The sequence below is a fragment of the Cyrtonyx montezumae genome, unplaced genomic scaffold (genome assembly GCF_038088225.1).
Source record: "Cyrtonyx montezumae isolate F1298 unplaced genomic scaffold, pur_monq_1.0 scaffold_15, whole genome shotgun sequence".
In the NCBI taxonomy this organism is placed as follows: Eukaryota; Metazoa; Chordata; class Aves; order Galliformes; family Odontophoridae; genus Cyrtonyx; species Cyrtonyx montezumae.
The window spans coordinates 7,285,879-7,304,916 of NW_027071881.1; the positions used below are offsets into that span (position 1 = coordinate 7,285,879).

At 50.5% G+C, this 19,038-nt stretch overlaps 1 protein-coding gene across 1 annotated transcript in view; it reads left to right on the forward strand.

Annotated features, from left to right (window-relative positions):
* Window positions 1-2,973: 2,973 nt before the first annotated feature.
* Window positions 2,974-19,038, forward strand: part of NXN (nucleoredoxin) — a 46,878-nt gene continuing 30,813 nt past the window's right edge. The window contains exon 1 of the mRNA XM_065732004.1: window positions 2,974-3,308. Within this exon, the coding sequence (XP_065588076.1) occupies window positions 2,991-3,308 (318 nt within the window). The 5' untranslated portion in view covers window positions 2,974-2,990. The remainder of the gene's footprint in view (window positions 3,309-19,038) is intronic.

Genomic DNA, 19,038 nt, shown 5'->3' on the forward strand with positions numbered 1-19,038 from the left:
CGGGGGCAGGAGGGGACAGATAAGGCCCTGATGGTGCCATTCAGTCCTCAGCAAACTGAGTGTGTGAGTCCCTTTGACGTTTGCTGTGACCCTGCTGGGAAAAAAATAAATAAATCTTGTGCTGGTTAAGAGGAGCAGCAGAAACCTGAGGAAAAGGACTGCGAAAGGGATAAAATGTTGTTTCTTCAGGCTTAGGGGAGAACCTGAAATTGTTGGATGGGATGACCTTGGAGGTCTTCTTCAGTTTTAATGGCTCTGTGATTCTTTGCAGTGGTACCTGCAGGCTCTGGGCTACTCCATGCAGAGCCAAACATGCGTAGAGGGGCTGTGGTGAGGCAGGCTGAGCCTCGTGCTGACACATTTACTCCATCCCTTTCCATAGCAGGGACAAGGATGGTGCCAGCTGCCCCACGGTGTCTGTGGGGCTCGTGTGCCAGAGCCCCAGCAAATGGTGAGGGTCAAAGGTATTCTGCCCTCCAACCCAGCTCCCCCAGCAGCACGGATGTTGGCTGTGTTGCAACAACAGTGAGAAGAATTTGAAGGGGTCAAATTCCTCCGGAGCGTGACTTCATTGAATTCGATCAGTTCAGACCTCCAGGGAATTCAGAGCTGAGTTTAGGCAGCCTGGTACCTTAGCACGGACCTGCATCAAGGGCCTGTGTCGTGTGTGACCAGCAAGGAACCAGCTGGAGCACACAGCTGGGCTGCCCCGTGTGAGCTGGTCCCAACAGCTGGGGCTTTCTCAGTGATGCTGATTTAAATCCAGAGGAAAGCTGAGTGGAGAAGGTTCCCAGTAGTGTGCACCACTGGGAGAGCAGCAGCACGCCTTTCCTCCGTAGATTTCCAGCAGTTTTCCTTCCTGGAGTTTTCTCTAGATATATATATCCATATTCTGAAATGCAGCCAACATCCTGCTAGTAAAATAAACCCCACAAATGTACCGTGTCCGGAACCATTAAGATAGAGCTACCAAGTAAGAAAAAATGTCAGAACACAATGGATTTGTGTCAGACACTCATCTGTCTGAAGAAAGCCCCTTTCTTTTAAGGGACCTTGCTGCTGGCTGATGTCAGACACCGTGGAAAATCCACTCCCCTCTGAGTTCCAAATAAAGCTAAATTGAAAACTAAAGTGCTTTTTGCAATGAAATTGGGTTTTGTTTAAGTATTGTACTCTTGGAGCTGGCCAGAGGTGGATGCAGCACACGGGTTTGGGCCTGCTCTACAGGGGGACATCCCAGAATAGCTGTCTTCAAACAGCTCCTCACGTGTAACGATCTGACTGCTGAGAAAGTCACTGTGTGTACATATATACAGCAGAACATGCTAATGGTTTTAGGCTACAGTGACCCCAGCTGCAGGGTGGGCTCTCTGTTGGGTACACAGGGACAGTTTCTCTGTTTGAAATCACATAAGCATTCCCAAGTTTCCCCTTGCCCTCAGCACCTTGAGTACAAGGAAGACACTGAGGCCCCGGGATGGTTCCAGAGCAGAGCAACAGAGCTGTGAAGGGTCTGGAGCACAGTTCTTACAGGGAATTGGGGCTGTTTTCGATGTGGAGAAGAGGATGCTCGGGGGAGACCTCACTGCTCCCCGAGAGGAGGATGTGCTGGGGTGGGGGTCGGCTTCTGCTCGCAGGTAACAGCGATGAGACGAGAGGCGATGGCCTCACGTCGCACCAGGGGAGGTGCCGGTTGGATACAGACTCTATAAGTCCACCCTACAGGTCGCCTGGCTTCTTTAGACCCGGGTGAATTGCTTTTCCGTTGCCAACATCGCGCCCGGGGAGCGCTCCGTGCCGGAGCGGGCGGTCCGGGCCGCAGTTCCGCCCGCAGCCGCTAGGTGACAGCAGAGGACCGCGGGCCGCGCTCGGGGCGGACCGGGCGGACCGGGCCGGGGCGGTGGGTTCCCCCCCATCCCGGGGTTTCACCCTCGGACGCCGCTTTGATGCTCCCTCTCCCTCGCACCGCGCGTTCTCCCTCTTGGGGAAAAGACCCCCCCAAAAAAGCACAGACTGCGGGGGAACCAACCTCGGCCGCTGCAGGGATTTACCGAAGCTCGCTCCCCGCCAAGTTTCCCAAAGAGTTCGGCAAAGCATTAGCGCTCGGAGCCCACCCCAGTACATCTCTGCCTCCTTGGGGCGGTCCCGCATCGGGCATCCCGTTGCCCATCGCAGGTGGGCGGCCAGCCCCGCCCTCGTTTCATCTGGTCGCTCTTGCAGGGCTTTGTAGCTGCTCCGTGTCTCTTCTGCTCGGTTCACTGGTCCGGCCCAGTGACCGCAGCCATAAATACCATTTTTTCACAGCAGAATCTTTACATTGCTACGTAGGTTCACTGAGTTCAGGGCCGCGGTCTCCAAAGCAGCTCCCCTGCCCTAACGAGCCCCAGCGCTTAATTAATGTAGATAAAGCGGGGCAAATAAAAACAAGGCAAAACTCCTCGGGCTTTGAACCGCCCCGAGGGAGCAGGTCTTGGCACAGGAAAAGAGAAATTGTAATGCTGTAATAGCAATGATAATTAATTGTATTTATAAAGCATCCCTCGACGGTTCTGGATGCCGTACAACTTCAAGCACCGCTGGAAGCAGCAATAGCAAGAGGCCGAGCGAACAGAGGAATAAGGCAGAAATCGGGGTCCCCGCATCGGGAGCGGGGCTGCGGCTGTGGGGCTGTCCCAGAAAAGCGGATGGGGGGGCGGGAAAGCGCCCTGCCAGGAGAAGAATGATCTCCTAACACCCATCCGGACCCCTCGTGCAGCCTTCCAGCCGCTCCGCCATCCGAAATCCGGGGGGAAAACTCTCTTCACACCGCATCGGCTCCGAGCAGCGGCCGGGCCCCGGAGCCCCCATGCTGTGGGGGGTGGGGGGGAGCTGAGGGGGCCGGGCCGGGCGCGGCGGGGGCGGGCGCGGGCCTGGCCGCACAACAGCGCCCCCTAGCGGGCCGGGCGGGGCGGAGCGGCGCAGAGCGGGATCGGGGAGCGGAGCCGGGCGGGATGGCGGGCGCCCTAACGGAGGTGCTGGGCGAGGTGCTGGTGGCGGCGGACGGCGAGGAGGTGGCGGTGGCCGCTCTGGCCGCCCGCGGGGTCTCGTTGGTCGGGCTGTACTTCGGTTGCAGCCTCAGCGGTCCCTGCGCGCAGCTCGGCGCCAGCCTGGCCGCCTTCTACGGGCGCTTCAGGGGAGAGGCGGCGGCGGCCGGAGCTCAGCGCCTCGAGATCGTGTTCGTGTCGGCGGAGCAGGAGCAGCAGCAGTGGCAGGAAGCCGTGCGGACCATGCCGTGGCTGGCGCTGCCCTTCGCCGAGAAGCACCGCAAGGTGAGAGCGGAGCCGGGAGGAGAGCGAGGGGCTTTGTCCGGGGGGGTGGGTGAGAGTGGGGGGGGAGGGGGGTCTGTCGGGCACGGAGGGGTACGAAGGAGGTTCAAGTCGTTCTCATCTCTGTAGGGCTGGTGCTCGTCTGGGTGCTGTGCTGAAGGCTCCGGTTTCCCCTGGAAGCCAAAGCAGTGCTGCGTGAGCCCAAGCTGGGGTCGGTTTGTTTAGTGAGGATCTTGCTTTGTCCCTTAGAGGAGTTACATCCTAACGCCGCTGTCTCTAAAGCCAAAACCTCTTAGTGCAGGGACACGGAAGGGTTGTGGTTCCAATTAGGAGCTGGCTGTTTCCTTGCAGAGTGTTGTGGATTGTTTTGGGGGACTTTCTGCCTGCCGTATTTGCCTTGAAGATTCCTCCACAGCAGAGTTAATTTGTTGGGAGATAGTTAAAGTGGAAGGTGGTGTTAATTTCACATTCTGGTCAACGTTTCCATCTATCAGATTGCGAGAAAACATGAAATGAAAAGATCATAGGGTCTTAAATTCTTATTCCAAGAAAGCCCGAGTTAAATTCAGGATTATTTTTGTGCGGAGCGTAAAGTAATTGAAGCTTGTGCTGTATATTTTCAAAACTAAGCAGATGTGATGTGGCTTTGGAGGAAGTTTAATCTGTGGATAACAGAGAACCTATTTGTAAGTTATAAGGGCAATTATGTCGGGAGATCAGATTTCTAAACAGGAGATTTATAATCTGTACTGCAGCAGCTCCACGTCTCCTGGCATAATGGGCTGATTTTTAAATAGTGGGGCTAACGACCTGGCTGTCTAGAAAAGCACAAACTTTCTATTTTTCAGATACGTGCCAGCGGGAGCTGGGGGTGTGCAACATATGTTCACTACCTTGCAGGCTTGGTTTGTTTTAAAACAAAAGCATTAAAGAAATGCAGACCGTCTTCTTGAGTTATGGCTCTTGGTGTTTTTTTTGCTCTGAAAGCTCTTTTTAAGGCCGATGTGAGACAAGCCCTGGAGAATTAAATGGTTTTACTGGAACAAAAGGCATCGTGTGGATACAGAACAGGGATGAGAGAGAGGGAGAGATGTGGGAGAATGGGGCAGGGGACTGAATCTCATCCCCGAGCACTCAGTGTCAGCCCCAGCGTGTTCCCCAGCACAGAGGTTTGGGAGAAGCACTGTGCATTGGTTTGTTGGAGGCTGTGACTGCGTTGGGTGGAGATGAGTTGTTGTCCATATTACTGCTGCTCGGAATTAGTGAATAACACAGCTCTTTATGGTCCTGGTTTCCTGCTTGTCAGACTGCTGAAATATTTATCAGTGCGTGCATTGCCTTTCTCCGGTACGCTCCACGGGTTTGTTTTATTTTTCCTTTCCATTTCTCCCTCTTCCTGAGCTCAGGTGCTGAATGTAGATGGGATTGAAGGACCAACCTCCTTTCGGGGCTGGCAGTAAAATTCCCACAGTCCTCAGAGGAAAACAGCATCTCACTCCCATGGCAATTGGAGCAAGTAGTGTGGGCTGTCAAAGGGAACAGCCACTCCTCGTGGATTTCCTCAGTAAGTCAGTGATGCCAGGCTGCAGATAGCAAGGGCGTAACAGTCCGCAGCGACCGGTTGAATTGGGGTAACTTCAGCATCTAGCAATTTCTGTCTCCAAACGAGTAATAAAAAGGGAGCAGCAGAAGTCAGCAAGCATCTGGACGTGGGGAGAGCCTTTGATCGATGAGGAGGATGGCACTGTGCCTCTGTCTGAGCCGCAGACAGCCATGTTATTGGCTTTTTTCAAGAGCGGTGAATGAGATTGGGAGCCTTGGGCTCTCTGTACTCGTCCCTCAATGAAGCAGTTCATGTCAGGCTTTGGGAGCTGACATGCAGCTGCTGGTGATCAGTTTGTCTTCTGACAGTGCGTGGAGTCGCTGAGCAGAGCGTGAGAGAGAGACATCGATCCGTGCCTTTGTTATTTTGGGGGAGGTTTGGTTTAACATCACCCTGTTGTTATCTGCTTGCACGAACAGCTGCTCAAGTTTTGGAGAATCGGTTTAGTGACGGTGGTAATTGCTGACTGCTGCCCCAGCTCGGTAATGTCAGCAGCTCCATCTGCCTATGTGCCCTGGCACAGCAGCCCCACCACCTCCTGGACCATCTCCAGGGTCCCCGAGCTCCTGGCCCATGGGGTGAATTTAGGACTTCCTGGGATGTTCATGGCACAGAGCCTTCTGCAGGAGCGTGCCATGGGTATTCGGAAGAAGAAGGAGTGGTGCTGCAGTGGCACAGCTGCCCAGGGAGCTGAGGGAGGCCCTGACCCTGGAGGTGTTCAGGAACCATGGGGATGCAGTGTTAGGGATGCAGTTAGTGTGTGTGGGGTGGGGTTGGACTCTGCATCTGCTTGAATGTTGCCCATGTGCTTCCTGGGAAGGCAGAACTGTTTCCAGTGGGGCTGAAAAAGTTCTCTTCTGGTTTTCAATAAATGCAGGGCACATTTAGTACATTTCTGTGATTACTCTGTGAAGTCTCTGAAAACCATTTGAAGCTCTCTCTGCTCAAGCTGGTAAATACGTTTTGATTGGTTTTCCTTTGTGCTAGGGATGGATTTGTATATGCTGTGTCTGTATGTTGTCTCCCACGCTAACACAGAGTGTGTATTTTGCTGAGTTCTCTGACAGAGAGGCATGTGGTCTTCCTCTGTGTGAGAGAAAAACCTCTTCTCTGTCTTGCTGTATGGAGGTGGAAGGGACCAGCTCTTCCTTTTGGATGTTGTTTTGGTGGCTAGACAAATGCAGTGGGTGAACCGTGGCAGAACATCCCTCTGTGCTGTGAATGCATCTTCATCGCTGCAGATAAAAGGCTGATGGTGAGATTGATGGCTAAAACGTGACCAGCATCTCACAAAGTCTTCTGCAACAAATACTCCTTCCTCATTATTATTAGTAGATCTTTTTTAGTGATTTCTGCCCTGGGTGCACAAGAAAAAGGCGCTTTCTTTCTCTCTGCTTGAGAAGACCTCCAGCTCTGCTAACGAGACCACACTGAGAATGATTCAGAATGCACTGTGTCTGCTTGTTTCTTGGGGAGGTGGGGGAGACTCCCAACCTTTGCATACAGCTTAAGTTACATCCTGGTTTTCAGGGGCTTTTCTCTTCGCAGTCACCATCTGCTGAGGTCTGGGAGGCAGAGTGGTCAGCACAGATGTGGGATTTGTCTGACAGAAAATTTGGTAAATCTCCTGAAGCAGCTTTCGAGTTTCATCATATAAAAATATCGAGTTAATAACTTTCAGCTGTATCCCTGACTTTGTGTTTTCGGGGTGGGAATGTGTATGAAATGGTTGGCTCGTGGAGATGTAGATTTGAAAAATATGGACTTTTCATGACATCAGGCTATTGAGTAAGAAGCAAGGCATTAGCAGCACCAACTGATTCTTCGTTTGCTTTGAAACTCCCTGGTTCTGGAGCACGGGAATGGGACGCCTGTGAGAGCAGCAGCGAGAAGCCCGTGTGCTGTTTTTCATTGTGGTATCTTAATCCAGATGTGGAAATGAAAACGCTCATTTAAAAATGCAAGCCTGACGATTTCGTTTGTTGCTTCCAGGTCGCAGAACGAAGCGTGGCAGCTTCACTCCTTAAACCAGTCCACCCAACAGCAGTTCTTTCAGAAGCTGAGCTGCTTTACAAGAGAAGGTGCAGAATTAGGGATGGTTCTGAGCAGTGAACTTTAAACGGGACTCAGAAATTCAGTATTTCCACATGGTGAGGACAGCACCCGAGCCAAATTGTTCTCTAATTCTTGTTGTTGATGACGCTTTTCCAAATTAATTCTGAGCGTGTTTTAGATGTCGCTGCAGCTCTGCCCTGACCCTCTGCAGCTCACAGTTGTGCAATGCCCCTGATCCTTCAGTGGAATCCCAGCCAGTGTTCGCAGACTGAGGGCTGTGTGTGAAATCCAGGTCCTGCAGTACCGCTGCTGACGTCCTTGGAGGTTGGGTTTCACCATACATCCCAAGTGTGGCTGCCTCAGTGCTTGCCCAGAGGAAAATCCATGTTGTGCATGTCTCACTGCTGTGTCATCTGATGTGGTGTGTATTGCATTCTTCAGTCGATAAGCACAGATAGTTGAGGTGCTGCTCTGAGGGCATTGTCCCATAGACCTCAGGGGTCTCTGGATAAGGCCCACGCTCCACTCAGATCCTCCCAGACCTGCAGCTGGGTCTCGTGCTGGCGTTTCCTTTGGTTGGGACCCACCCCCACCACCTCATCAAGCAGCTTGGTAACATTTTGCTTGGAAATGCTCGTTTTTCAGTGCTGAAAACAGTCCCTTTGTACCATCACCTGTAGCTTTCTGTAGGTCCTACTTAGTGCTATAGAAGGTCTGCGTGAAGCGTTCGTTGTTAGCAGATAAAAGTTTTGAGAGTGTCGAGGGATTTGGGGAGCTTTTTGATCCTTTCTCATGGACATATTTGTAATGTTTCAAAGCAGCGCATGGTGAGGTTAGCTCATGCTGGCCAGGATAAGGTTTCACTTCTGTGTTTTGCATTCTTGCTTTTTCAGCAACGTTCCCAGCATAGAAGTTGGGGTATGGTTTTAATCTAAGTACAGTCAAAAGATACTGCACTTCACGGCGGGCAGACCAGCGTGATGCTTGCCCTGCTCCCCAGCAAGGCAGATGGAACTGAGCCATCATCTGCTCTGCATTGTGCTGGCAGATGGAGGGGTGCAGGTGAAGTGGGGTGCTGCTGGGGCTGCTGTGCACCCAGCTGTGCCCAGGAGAGCAATGCTGAGCAAGGTCTGCCTGCTGAGAAGCCTCTTGCTGTGCTGGTCTGTATGCCTTGCCTCCTCCCCCTTTTTCTCCCTCCCCTCCCATTTTTATCGGGGAAACAAGTTCCAAGCAAAATATTCCGAAGTGATACTTAATTACTCTTTAAAATGCAACTATTTGTCTTATCAGCCATGTGGATTTCTGTTTGCTGCTTTGATTTGACAGTTAGTAGTTTGTCATTTTTAAAGAGCTTACGCGCTCCAGGAATCTGTGATTTTTATGCTTTTGAAAGGAGAGATGTTGAATTAAGTGCAGCTTTGAACTATTCATGGATAATTTCAGGCCCCCTGCTTTCAGCAACTAACAAGCTGACTCCTGAGCTTTCAGGCTGGGTTGAATACTGAATAATCATGACTTTGTAGCTGTATGTGTTCTTGAAACCAGTTCCATAACACATCACAGCGTAGCGCGCCGTGCTTGAGATGCTCTCTAGACAGATCACTCTGTACTAATGCCATCTCCATACACTTAACAATTAGGGAAGGGAAGAGGAACACAAACATGGAGAGGGTGTTTGGATTCCTTGTGACTTGTGCTTTGTATGCATTAATTTCCTCTAGTTCCCCCCCCAGGCCCTTTCACCTTAACACTCTGCGTTGGGTTTTATTTTAACTTTCAGCGGGGGGGCATCTGATTTGTTTGAATTCCAGTGATGCCATGTGGCCCTGCTATGGGATGCTCTTTATCACAGCTATTTCAGAGATGAGCAATTGTAGACACTTGAGGGACCTGTCCAAGACTGCAAAAAGAAAATCTGTGCTGCTGCGACTGTTAAACCCCCCACCTTGGTGAGTCAGTGTTTTGAATAGGCAACACAAACAAAAGGTATGGAGAGATTAACAACCCAGAGAAATCATACAGGAAGCCCATTCCAAAGCTGGGCATTTAATCTGGATACATTCCAGACTTGTGCCTTCAGCCCAGCATCATTCCCTTCCAGAGGAGCTGGGGACTCTGTCCCATTGGGCTGTGGCGACGCTGCGAATGAGATGAGTTGATGAGTAAGCAGAAAAGCCAGTAGAGTAGTTGTCTTTCCCACTGGGGAATTTATACAAGCATCCAGATTAAAGCATCATCATCTTGTGCATATGTTCTGCCATGCAATAGCTCAGCAGATCGTCATCTTAAGTTTTCTGAAGAAAATGTAGTGTCTTGTTGTTTGGGTTTAGAGTACATGGAATTAATGGAAGGGTGGAAATAAGCAGATGGAGGAATGTTTTCAGCATATTCTCACGCCCGCCTTTCAGCACTGCAAACAATTGAAATCACCAATTAACATGTAAAGAATTTGTGGTCTTTATTTAGTGTGACTGCCTGCCTGCTGCTGTTGCGTCAGGGCAGGCATTAGCTGAGATGTTGCAATATGATCAACCCCCTGAGTGGAGCACAGCAAGCCTTTCTGCTCTCAAAACAAAGACCAGAGAGCCCTGAGGATGCTCCTGCTCCCTGTGCTGGGATGGTGAGAACCTGGTCTGTGCAGAGAAGTCCCAAGTGCTGCACTTCAGGTGAGCCATGGTCACTGCAGGGCAGTGCAGCCCCCACGTACATGAGGACAGGAGTGCCTGCACTGGGAAAGCAAACTCAAGGCACAGAAAACCTTGCAGTGCTTGCTCAAAGCTAAGGGCTTGCTTGGAAGGAAGAATGCAGCAGAGTGAGCAGAGCATGGGACCTCCTGTGCTGCCTGGGGCCAGGGCAGAGACAGATTTCCTAGGCAAAGCAGTGCAGCAGGAGGGCAGTTTGTGAGGCTTTGCTTTGTGATTTCCACCTGTGCAGGTCCGGAGCTTGTGCTGCCCAACCAGGGGGAGAGAGTTCAGAGTCCTCTGGAAGCATTTTGTCCGTCTTTACAACTGTGGCTAAATGAAATCTGACTTTAAAATATGTTAATGGAGGAACAGTGCAAAGGTCCCTAGTTAAAATCACTTTGCCAAAGTTAGCAGCTTTTTATTTTGTGGCTGAGGTATTAGAAAGAACTAGCTGGTGGCATCCAGGGATGCCCAGGTGTGCTGGCTGGGGACAGCTCAGGGCGACCCCATGAGGTGCTGAGAAAGGAGCCTTGTTTTATGTCTCAGTGCAAGGGTTCAGGAATCGGGGTGAGAATTAGGTAATATCTGCAGAAGAGAGTAGAACACAACTGGAACTAATTGCAACTGTGTGAGTGAGCTGCTGAGAGAAATTCTACTTCTCCCACGTTCCCAAGAGACTTCCACTGGAGAGATGAAGTCATAGCCATTACTTCACGAGCATTAACTCAGGATGCTGACAAATGAGCCCTGATGATTAGTGCCTGACCAGTTGGAGAGAACGTTGCCCCTGGCTTTTCCCCCTGCCTCTGCTTGGAGGCTGCTGCCCTCGGTGCAGGGCTGGCAGAAGCGAGTGCTGACACCCACGGCGAGCTAATTCCCAGCTCAGCATATTCTTCTGAGCTGTCAGAGCTTTGTCAGGCGTGCCAGCTCTCAACTGGGTGGCTTCAGAGCCAAGTCACAGCCGCTTCCAGAAATTCTGCAAGGCAGATGGAGCCTCGGAGAGAGGGGTGGGCAGGCAGGCACGAGCAGATCTCCTTGCCATCGCCCGAACGTGACTTGCCAGAACGTCTCCTTCAGCACCTGAGCCTGTGTCCTGCACAGGGGGTGTTAATTGTACCCAATGGTCCGAGCCCTGCTTCCAGAGCAAACAAACGGGGTTAGGATCTCACCCCTGCAACTCACAGCATCGCTACGAGAGTCCCTTTTGGAAAAAGTGTGAAATTTATGGTAATATGTGCTGAGGATCTTATGGCAGGTCTGAGCTGCTAAGTCCTCTAAACCTGAGCCCGCAGCTTCATTGACAGGGCCTCTCACTTTGCTCTGCTCCAAGCTTATGGTTTCACTGCTCCAATATTTTTCCATACATGGAAGCATTCCTGCCCCAGCCTGGGCTAATCCTGACATGCCACTGTATCTGGATGTTAGCTCGTTTCTTGCAGCTGACATTGTACAAAGGTTGATCTCTGAACTTGCTTTTGTTTAAATAGATTCAAGTCAACCAGCAGAAGTCTCACCCCATAGGTAAGCAGGAAAAAAAAAAAAAAAAAGTAAGTGTGGTTATCAAGTTTACCTACCTAGGGCTGTTAGGTGGATGAACTGGTCCATGGTAATGCTGTGCTGTGGAAGTGTGTGGTATGTGAATGCCAAAGGGAACACAGCTTGTTTTACCCGGATCTGTCTTTGTTCTCTGCTGCAAACCCCCCAGTTTTGCTGCTGCAGCTTTGCTTCCCTCTTCTCTGCTCTGTGCCCATCCCATGGCCCTGGGGCTATCCCCTGTCCCCACCTCTCTTCCTGCTCCCCGAGGCCCCACTCCATCCTGTGCTGCTTGGGATGCGTTTGCTGGGTGTGGAGGTAGAAGAGCAGAACCCAAAGGACTGAATCTGAACAGGCGTTGGCTCTCCCCCGCCCTCTGTGGTGGTTTAGAAGGACTGTTCTGACTCTTCCACAAGTGTCAGTGTGATTGTCTGAGCTGTGACACAACCTAAGCCATCGGTGCTGCTTTGTTTCAGCCCTAGGGAGGTGCACCAGGAGGAGTTTGTGAGCACGGCCCCTCCTGTGCCCCAGTGTGGCTGGGTGATGTGTGGGATAGCAGCACTCCTGCATTCATGCAGGAAGGGGCTCTGGGGCTGTTCTGGACATGAATTACTGTTTTTTCTGTCTTCGGGTTTTTCTGGATACTGTTTTGGTGCTCTTAGAGCAAATTGAAGGGCACCAGGCTGCAAATCCTGCCATACAAGTAATACCTGGGTACTCAGCTTACAGGACTGCACTTCTTTTATCAACTGATAGCTACTGTTTAACAGGGCAAGGAGCTAGTCTGATTTAACTCTAAGCTGATGTCTGGACGAGCTTCTTTTTAAGGGTGCTCCCTCTTTAATTCTGGTTTGTGGCTGTAGGGCAGAGATTGCATTGCTGCCACATTACAAGCTGCTTATAAGTACTTCTTGCCTGTAATCTTTGTGTTCTGGGAGCTCTCTTGGTGCCAGGGGCTTTTCCAATGCTGCCGTGGCTTCCCCATTGCATGCAATGTGAGCCTGGCCAGCTCTGTGTGCAGCCCCCCGCTGCTGCCCTGCACGCTCCCCAAATCGCTTCGTTCCAGGGTTAGAAAAGACCCATTTTTGTGTCCTAAGCACTGGATTTCACAGATACATGAGGGGAAAGGTCTTAATGCTTCAAGCTTGATCGGCTAATCGGAAAGCTTGGGAAGTTTTTCGTAGGAAGATTTGCTGCCTGGCTTTGCAGTGCAAGTTTGCACAAACATGTTTTATTCCTGTAATGCAGCAGAGCAGCTGGATGCCTCCCACCAAGATCGCTGCTATGTAGGTCTTTGATTTTGGTGGGGACACACGTAAATAAACAAAATGAGTTGGGGGGTTACAGAGAGTAGTGCAGATGGTTGGAAATTAAGGGCTTAATGTGTGGCATAGCTTGGGCTCCTTTTTATTTAGAGGAATAGAGGGAGCTGTGTGCTGCTGACCAGCAGCTTTCCTCACACTCATCTCAGAGCTTTGCAGGCCACCTCTCTTGCAGTGCTTTCTTGACAGTGGCTTCATGGCTGCAGGTTTAATTATTTGGTGTGACAGGAGCACGCAGGGCCCCATTTCGCACAAGGTGCTTGCACACAGCAATCTGCTGCCCCAGTCACTCCCAAGACATGTTTTTGCCTAGAGAGGCAGTTTCCAAGCCAGTTAATTGCCAGGTTGTGAAGCAGGAGGGGATGGGGCTGTCCCTGCCTTTCCCTGCAGGCTAATTCCTGCTGGCTGCCTGGTGACAGTGGCCCTGGAAGAGCCTTGTCCCCGTGCCAGGGCAGGCTGGGGAGAGCATTTTCTACAGGGGGCAGGCAGCAGCAGGAGGACGATGGCAGCACGGCCTTGGCCGGGATGTCAGCCTGACTCTAAACTGCAGGAAGGTTCCAGATTTTAGTCAGTTTAAGAACAGGATGCCCCGTGAGCCATGTGTGCTGTATGCTGCTGTTAGGCTTGGGCTGTCTGACCCTGTCTGGGCCCCATCCAGCAACTTCTTTTGATGTTTGCCTCTGTGAGGTTTACTGCAGCCTTCACAGCTGAAAAAGTGGAGTCTCTGGCGTGAGAGCTTTGGTAGGATAAAACTTGATAGGATGAGAGGCCATTGAATGCTGCCTCCATCTGTGGCCACCCTGTTAATTACCAAATTATCACCCCAGGCATTTTGTTACCTTTTCTTCTCAGTGGTTAAAACTGAAACTGAAAATAAGTGCCATAAAAACTGCTTACCTGTTGGAGATGGATGGCTGATGGCACAAAACCCTTTTGTTACGAGCAGATGACAAGCAAAGAGACTTCATAGCTGCTGTGTGGGCAAGTGCATCCTGAGCTGCCCCTGGGACCTGGAGCGAGCCACATACCCCTGGGATGGGCACCATGTTACTGAGTGACATGGAGCAAAGAGCAGAGCCCAGTGTCACACAGCTGCTGTTTGCCAAGGATGTCACAGGTGAGGATTAGGAGCTTTTAGGGTTTCTTTGCCAGGAAGTGACAGTGCTCATTACCAGGCTTAATAGTGAAGAAACTAAAAATGTGATTCATCCCTCAATCAACGTCTGAAGTATGTGGTGGTGAAGTTAGGAAGATCTGTGTATGTATTAAACGCTTCCTTTTAGGGGGTTGAGAAACCCTTGGGTGCAGCATTGGTTGTTTTATTTAATTGGGATTGAAATACTGAGTACTCGAAACATGCTAGCCCATGTCTGTTGTAGGAAAAGCTCAATCGCTCAATAGAAATGGCTTTTCATCCTGCCACGCTACAGAGAAAATAAGGTCAAATCTATTGAGAAGAAAGATTATTGATGCATACTTTTTGTCATCTGCTCAACTCGCTGTTCAGAACCATGGGAATGGCCTTGAGGGTACAGCTTGTGGTGAGTGAGGTCCTGCGTGTGAGACAGCAGGGCGATTCTGTGCTGATGCTCACCGCTCTGCTATTTAGCCTGGTCTCTTGCTTTTTAATTACTGCAGCAATTAGTACAGTTACAGTGTGTGCCTTGCCGTTGGTGTTCTGTGCACGCTTTGCAGTGTTCACCAGCCATGGGAAGAAGCCAGCTTTCTGCAAAAGGATGCACCCATGTGGAAAAGGTACTGTCTGTGTCAGTGTGTGCTCACAGCCTGGCAGCCCTGGTTCCAAGAGGGATGCCCACAACTCATGCTCTGTGCAAGAACCAGGAGCTGAGCACTGCCGGAGGGTTGGCAAGGGGCAGCCAAGCATGGGCAGTCACTTCTCTTGCTGTTCTGTTTGTTTTCCCTTGTCATTACCAATGGTGTTTGCTTTGTCCAGGGTTTCAAGCCACACAAAGCATGGGTTCTGTGCAGGGTGAAGACGCAGCGGTGCACAGTTCCCATCGAGGTCGTGTCGTGCTGTGCAGAGCTGCCAGACGGCCTCTGATTTTCAAACTGGGTGTTGTCACTTATTTGCACTCTTCCAGTGTCTTGCTTCTACCTTTGAAAGCACCTAGCAGCAGAGAGATGGGTATTTATGTGGTCAGCTCTGGCTGCAGCGCAGCGCTGTTGTTCAGCACATCCTGCACTTAACAGCTCTCGTGCGAATGAATGATTGCTCTCCAGCCTTCCCTGTTAAGAGCCATTGAAAAGCACAGCAGGTTCTTTCACCTTGCTGAACTAAACGTTTCTAAAGAAAATAAGTTTAATCAAGTCCAGACCGTTTTGCAGGAGTTGCTGTGCTCTTCCCACCGCACCGTGCCATCCCAGCCAGCACTCCCCTGTTGTGCCGGATGAGCCCTGCCCATCCGTGGTCCTCAGAGCCCCTAGATGAAAGGAGCAAAGCCTCGGTGGTCTGGCTGCCACCCCCCTGTCCTCCTGCTTGTACAGGACCAGCCCGAGCTTTGTTTTTGTTCAGGTATGAGCTGTTTTCTGTTCTGTTTACGCTCCACTTACCTAAAGAGCTTGGAGCCAGATGGTTTTCCTGCGGAGGATATAATTTCACTGGAGAGAAGCAGGGGTTTGTAAAACAATCCGTGGAATTAGTGGCACCTCAGCTCCTGCAGGGTCTCCCCACCCCCTTTCTGGAATCTTATTTCTGTTCTTTGAAAGCTGAAATTTCCATTGCTGTTGATGCCCTGCCAGGCACTCTAGCAGGGTTACTTTCCTTTGGATGCAGTTCAAGAAACCATTGTTCCTTTTCTTTATCATTTGTCATCAAAGTGAGAGGAGCTTTCCCTGCACTTCCCTGCTGCCTCCAGCACTGGGGAGAGCAGACAGCTGTGGCTGCTCTTCAGGTCTGCTCTTCAGACCTCTGACACCAGAAACACCAATTTGAAAAGGTTTTGGTGACAGGGAAGTCAAAGCCCTTCATATCCTCAAGAAAATATACTTCAGTAATTTAAAAAATATGAAACAAAATATGCTCAGGATATTGGCAGTGGTCTTGCTGGAAGCCCTCCTCTGCAGATGTGAAGATCTGAAGGTGAAGACTTCATCCAGCACTGTGGGTGTGTTTCAGTTTTATTGTGTTTTCCTTGGGTTCAGCATTCGGGCTAACCCTTTCACGTGGTCATAACGTGTAGATTGTGAAAAAAGAGAGGTAAGTTTAGGAAGGAGAAGAAAGCCTACAGTTTGCTTTGTGCTGCATGTAGGAAGAGTTGACTGCAAGACACACAGTTGGCTAGCTTTCATCTTGGTAATGTGTATGGTTTAAGTATGCTGCGCTGGTTGAACTGGTTTGCATCCACTGGTGCCTGCTTCTGTATGTCCACTTGGATATCCCTGACCTCTCCAGATGCCATTTCACCTTGGCATAATGAAACTACAGCACAGGCGTTGGGTGGAGGAAGAGTTTTCCTAGAGAGAATGTAGAGGTTCTCTGGGTGCTCAGAGAAAATGTATAAGCATTACTGACAGGAGAACTGGCTGAGCAAGTTAGCAGTGGGTTTGAGATAATAGCTCTGTGGCTTTTGTCTACCAGAGCTTGAGCAGTATTTGATGTGTTTTCAGACATTTCTCATAGAGAAGGTGTTGGCAGGTCTGTTGTTAACACTCCTGCCTTTAGGCCAAACTATTGAAATTTCAAGTTCAGCTTGAATCTCATTTCAATGGCTTGGAAGGCTGCAATCTGATGGGCTGAAACATCTCGTCCAACTCCAACCCTTATTAGGAGCTTAATCTGAAGCGTGGCCAAAGCCAAATAAGGAGGAGGACAAAAAAAAAGCAGTAAAATGGAACCAGAAATGTGCATCCAATTTACAGTATTCCTCTGCAACCTTAATTCAGCCCCCTGCATGCATTACAATTGAGTTTCTAATTATGGGATCCAGTCCTGCTTTTTCCGTGGCACCCCTGCCCTCGCTGCCCCTGCAGGATGGGCAGAGCTCAGGGAAGAAATGGAGGCAGCCCAGAAAGGGATGAGGCTGTGTGTGTGGGACCTCTGCCCTGGATGGTGCAGCATTTTGAGTGAGCTGTGGGAATGGAGGAGGGATAAAGCCGTGGTAAAGGGAGCCTGGAGTCCTGCTAGGCTTCTGCCACCAGGTTTGTGCACAGTGTGGGGTTCTTCAGGCACAACTGGTGCCTTTATTTCATGGGTCCCAATCCCGAGGCTGCTTTAGGAGTGCTGTGTGCTCCTGCTGCAGATGATCTCATGGGAAGCTGTACGTCAGACATTTAAGGCACTGCTTGCTGCTGTTTGTTTCTTAAAAAGCAAGCTGGAGGCTGCTTCTGGAGCTGGATGCTCAAAGCTCCTCTGCGCCTCTTCAGCTATAAAACAGAGGAGTTGTGAACATCACTCCCTAGGCTTTTCTGAAAGTAAATTCACAGTCTTTTGAGAAGCATCCCAGCTCTGCAGTAGAGAAACGCCTTCGTTTTTGCCTTGGAGAAGCACGTGACAAATCTGAAGTGACGAGCTGAGCACTGCGCAGTGAGCAATGGGAAACAGCTTTTGTTTTCTCTAAACCATTGTGAATGGTTCCTCACTTGTGGAGCATCTTCTGAGCTCAGTACCAACTGCATCAGGACTTCATGCACTCATGGTACGTGTCCATGCTGTAAAGACCATGCACAAGTGGACCAGAGTAAAGCTACAGAGGAAACTTTACTTCCTGCACATCCTGGCTGTTTAGGGCTTGGCTTGGCAGCCTTAATGCATCCCGACAGATATAATATGGTATAAATTACAGGGCCGGGTGAGTAAGAAGTTGTGTGTGGAGGGTACAGGCATGGCTGTGGCATACCTTACAGGGAAGCTTGATCCTGAGGGTGGTAATTCCTTTGCTTTTCTGACCTGTAGCAGAAAGCGGGATGGTTCTGGACCCTCCAGGAAGGATCCTATGTGCTGTTTAGGTGGCTGATGCCAGATGTCTGCTTTTGGCTCACGGGCTGTGGCTTTTGTTTCATCTTGAGGCTGGACCACTGCTGCGTGTTGGAGCCTCGCTTGCAAAGCAGCTCGTGTGTCCATCGAAGTCAGAGGTTGAGGAAGTTATTTTTTCTGTGGTTTTCTGGAACTTAATACTGTCGTCTGTCTCTAAGGAAGATGTGACGCACGATGGCTTTGCAGCTATGCAGCTCAACAGAGGCACACAGCTGCTGATGCTGCCATGAGGATACTCTGATGAGAGGTCGGCTAAGTCGAGGGGCAGCCGGAGTCTCTCTTTTTTTCTCACCCCTATCTCCTCACGTAATGTGAGTTAGGAGCTGCAAGCCCTGTGCTGCACTGTGAGAAGAGCCCCATTGGGCGTGCTGCTCCGGGGCTGCATGGGGTTCTGGGCTCAGTGCTCTTAAATCAGCAGATGTTGTCAGGCATGCACAGGCAAAACCTCGCTCATTCACTAATTACAAAAATTCCTGGCAGAAGCTCGATGTGAGTCAGCTACAAAAAAATTACTTAGGAAAAAAGAAAAGTTGATGGTATAAGGCTGAATTTAGCACACAAAAAAGGGAAGTCAGGGCTTTCTGTAAACGCCGCAGTTAGCTCACCGTGTGCATGTATGGAGAGAGTGGAGATGGGAGTAGCTGGGAGGGGACAGCCTGAGGGTTTGTCCTGTGCCCTGCAGCTGGTGGTGTTCAGGGGATGCATGGATGGAGTGTCCTTCCCATGACCACAGAAGAGCTGGTGCTGCCTGATGAACCAAGGCAAGGCAGGCCCTTCCTTGCAAGCTTTGGGGCTGAGCAGGAGGCCGGTGCCTTCTCAGGGTTCTGCATTTGCTTTCACCCCCTGAGCAGCTCACTCAGAGCTCTTTGGGGGCCAGAGGAAACCTCAGAGCTCACCGAGTCTCGAATGATGTGCAGACAGTGCACTGTGTTTGGAGCACCGTCTGCTAGAGAATTTGCTTTTTTTTATTCTTTCTTTCTTTTCCCTCTGTACAACTTTGGATTTTATTTTTGTTATGAAAACCACACAACTAATTTCCCTTGGAATCTTTTGCAGGCGTCTGCTCTGAGTGTGTTTTGGCCTCACTGTCCATTGCTGGGTTTGAATCCCAGTCCCAGCGGTGAGAAGCTTTAGAATTAATGCCAGTTGTGTTTTTTTAATAGAATCACAGTGTCCGCCTGTGGGGCTTCAACAAATATCCTTCACTTTGCATTTTTCCTGCAAGTAGACAGGGTCCAAAGGATATGCAGCCAACAACAGTGCTTTGGCAAGGATGCAGCATTTCCCCTTGGTCAGAAATGTCTCTTTGTGTCTTTCTGTAATCTAGTGTGCACTGCCTGGGTCCTGCTGCTGTACCTGGCTGCTGTGGTCCCTGCTCTGGGCTCCCAGTTGGAGGTGTGTGCAGTCCCCATGGGTGGGTGAGTGAAGGTTACAACTGGAGAGCACCGAGTGGTGCTGCCTGGGCAGTGTGGTGGTCCCAGAAACCCTCAATGATAGTGGTTGGTGTTAGTGTGGAGGAAGATGGGGGTATGAAAACGCTCAC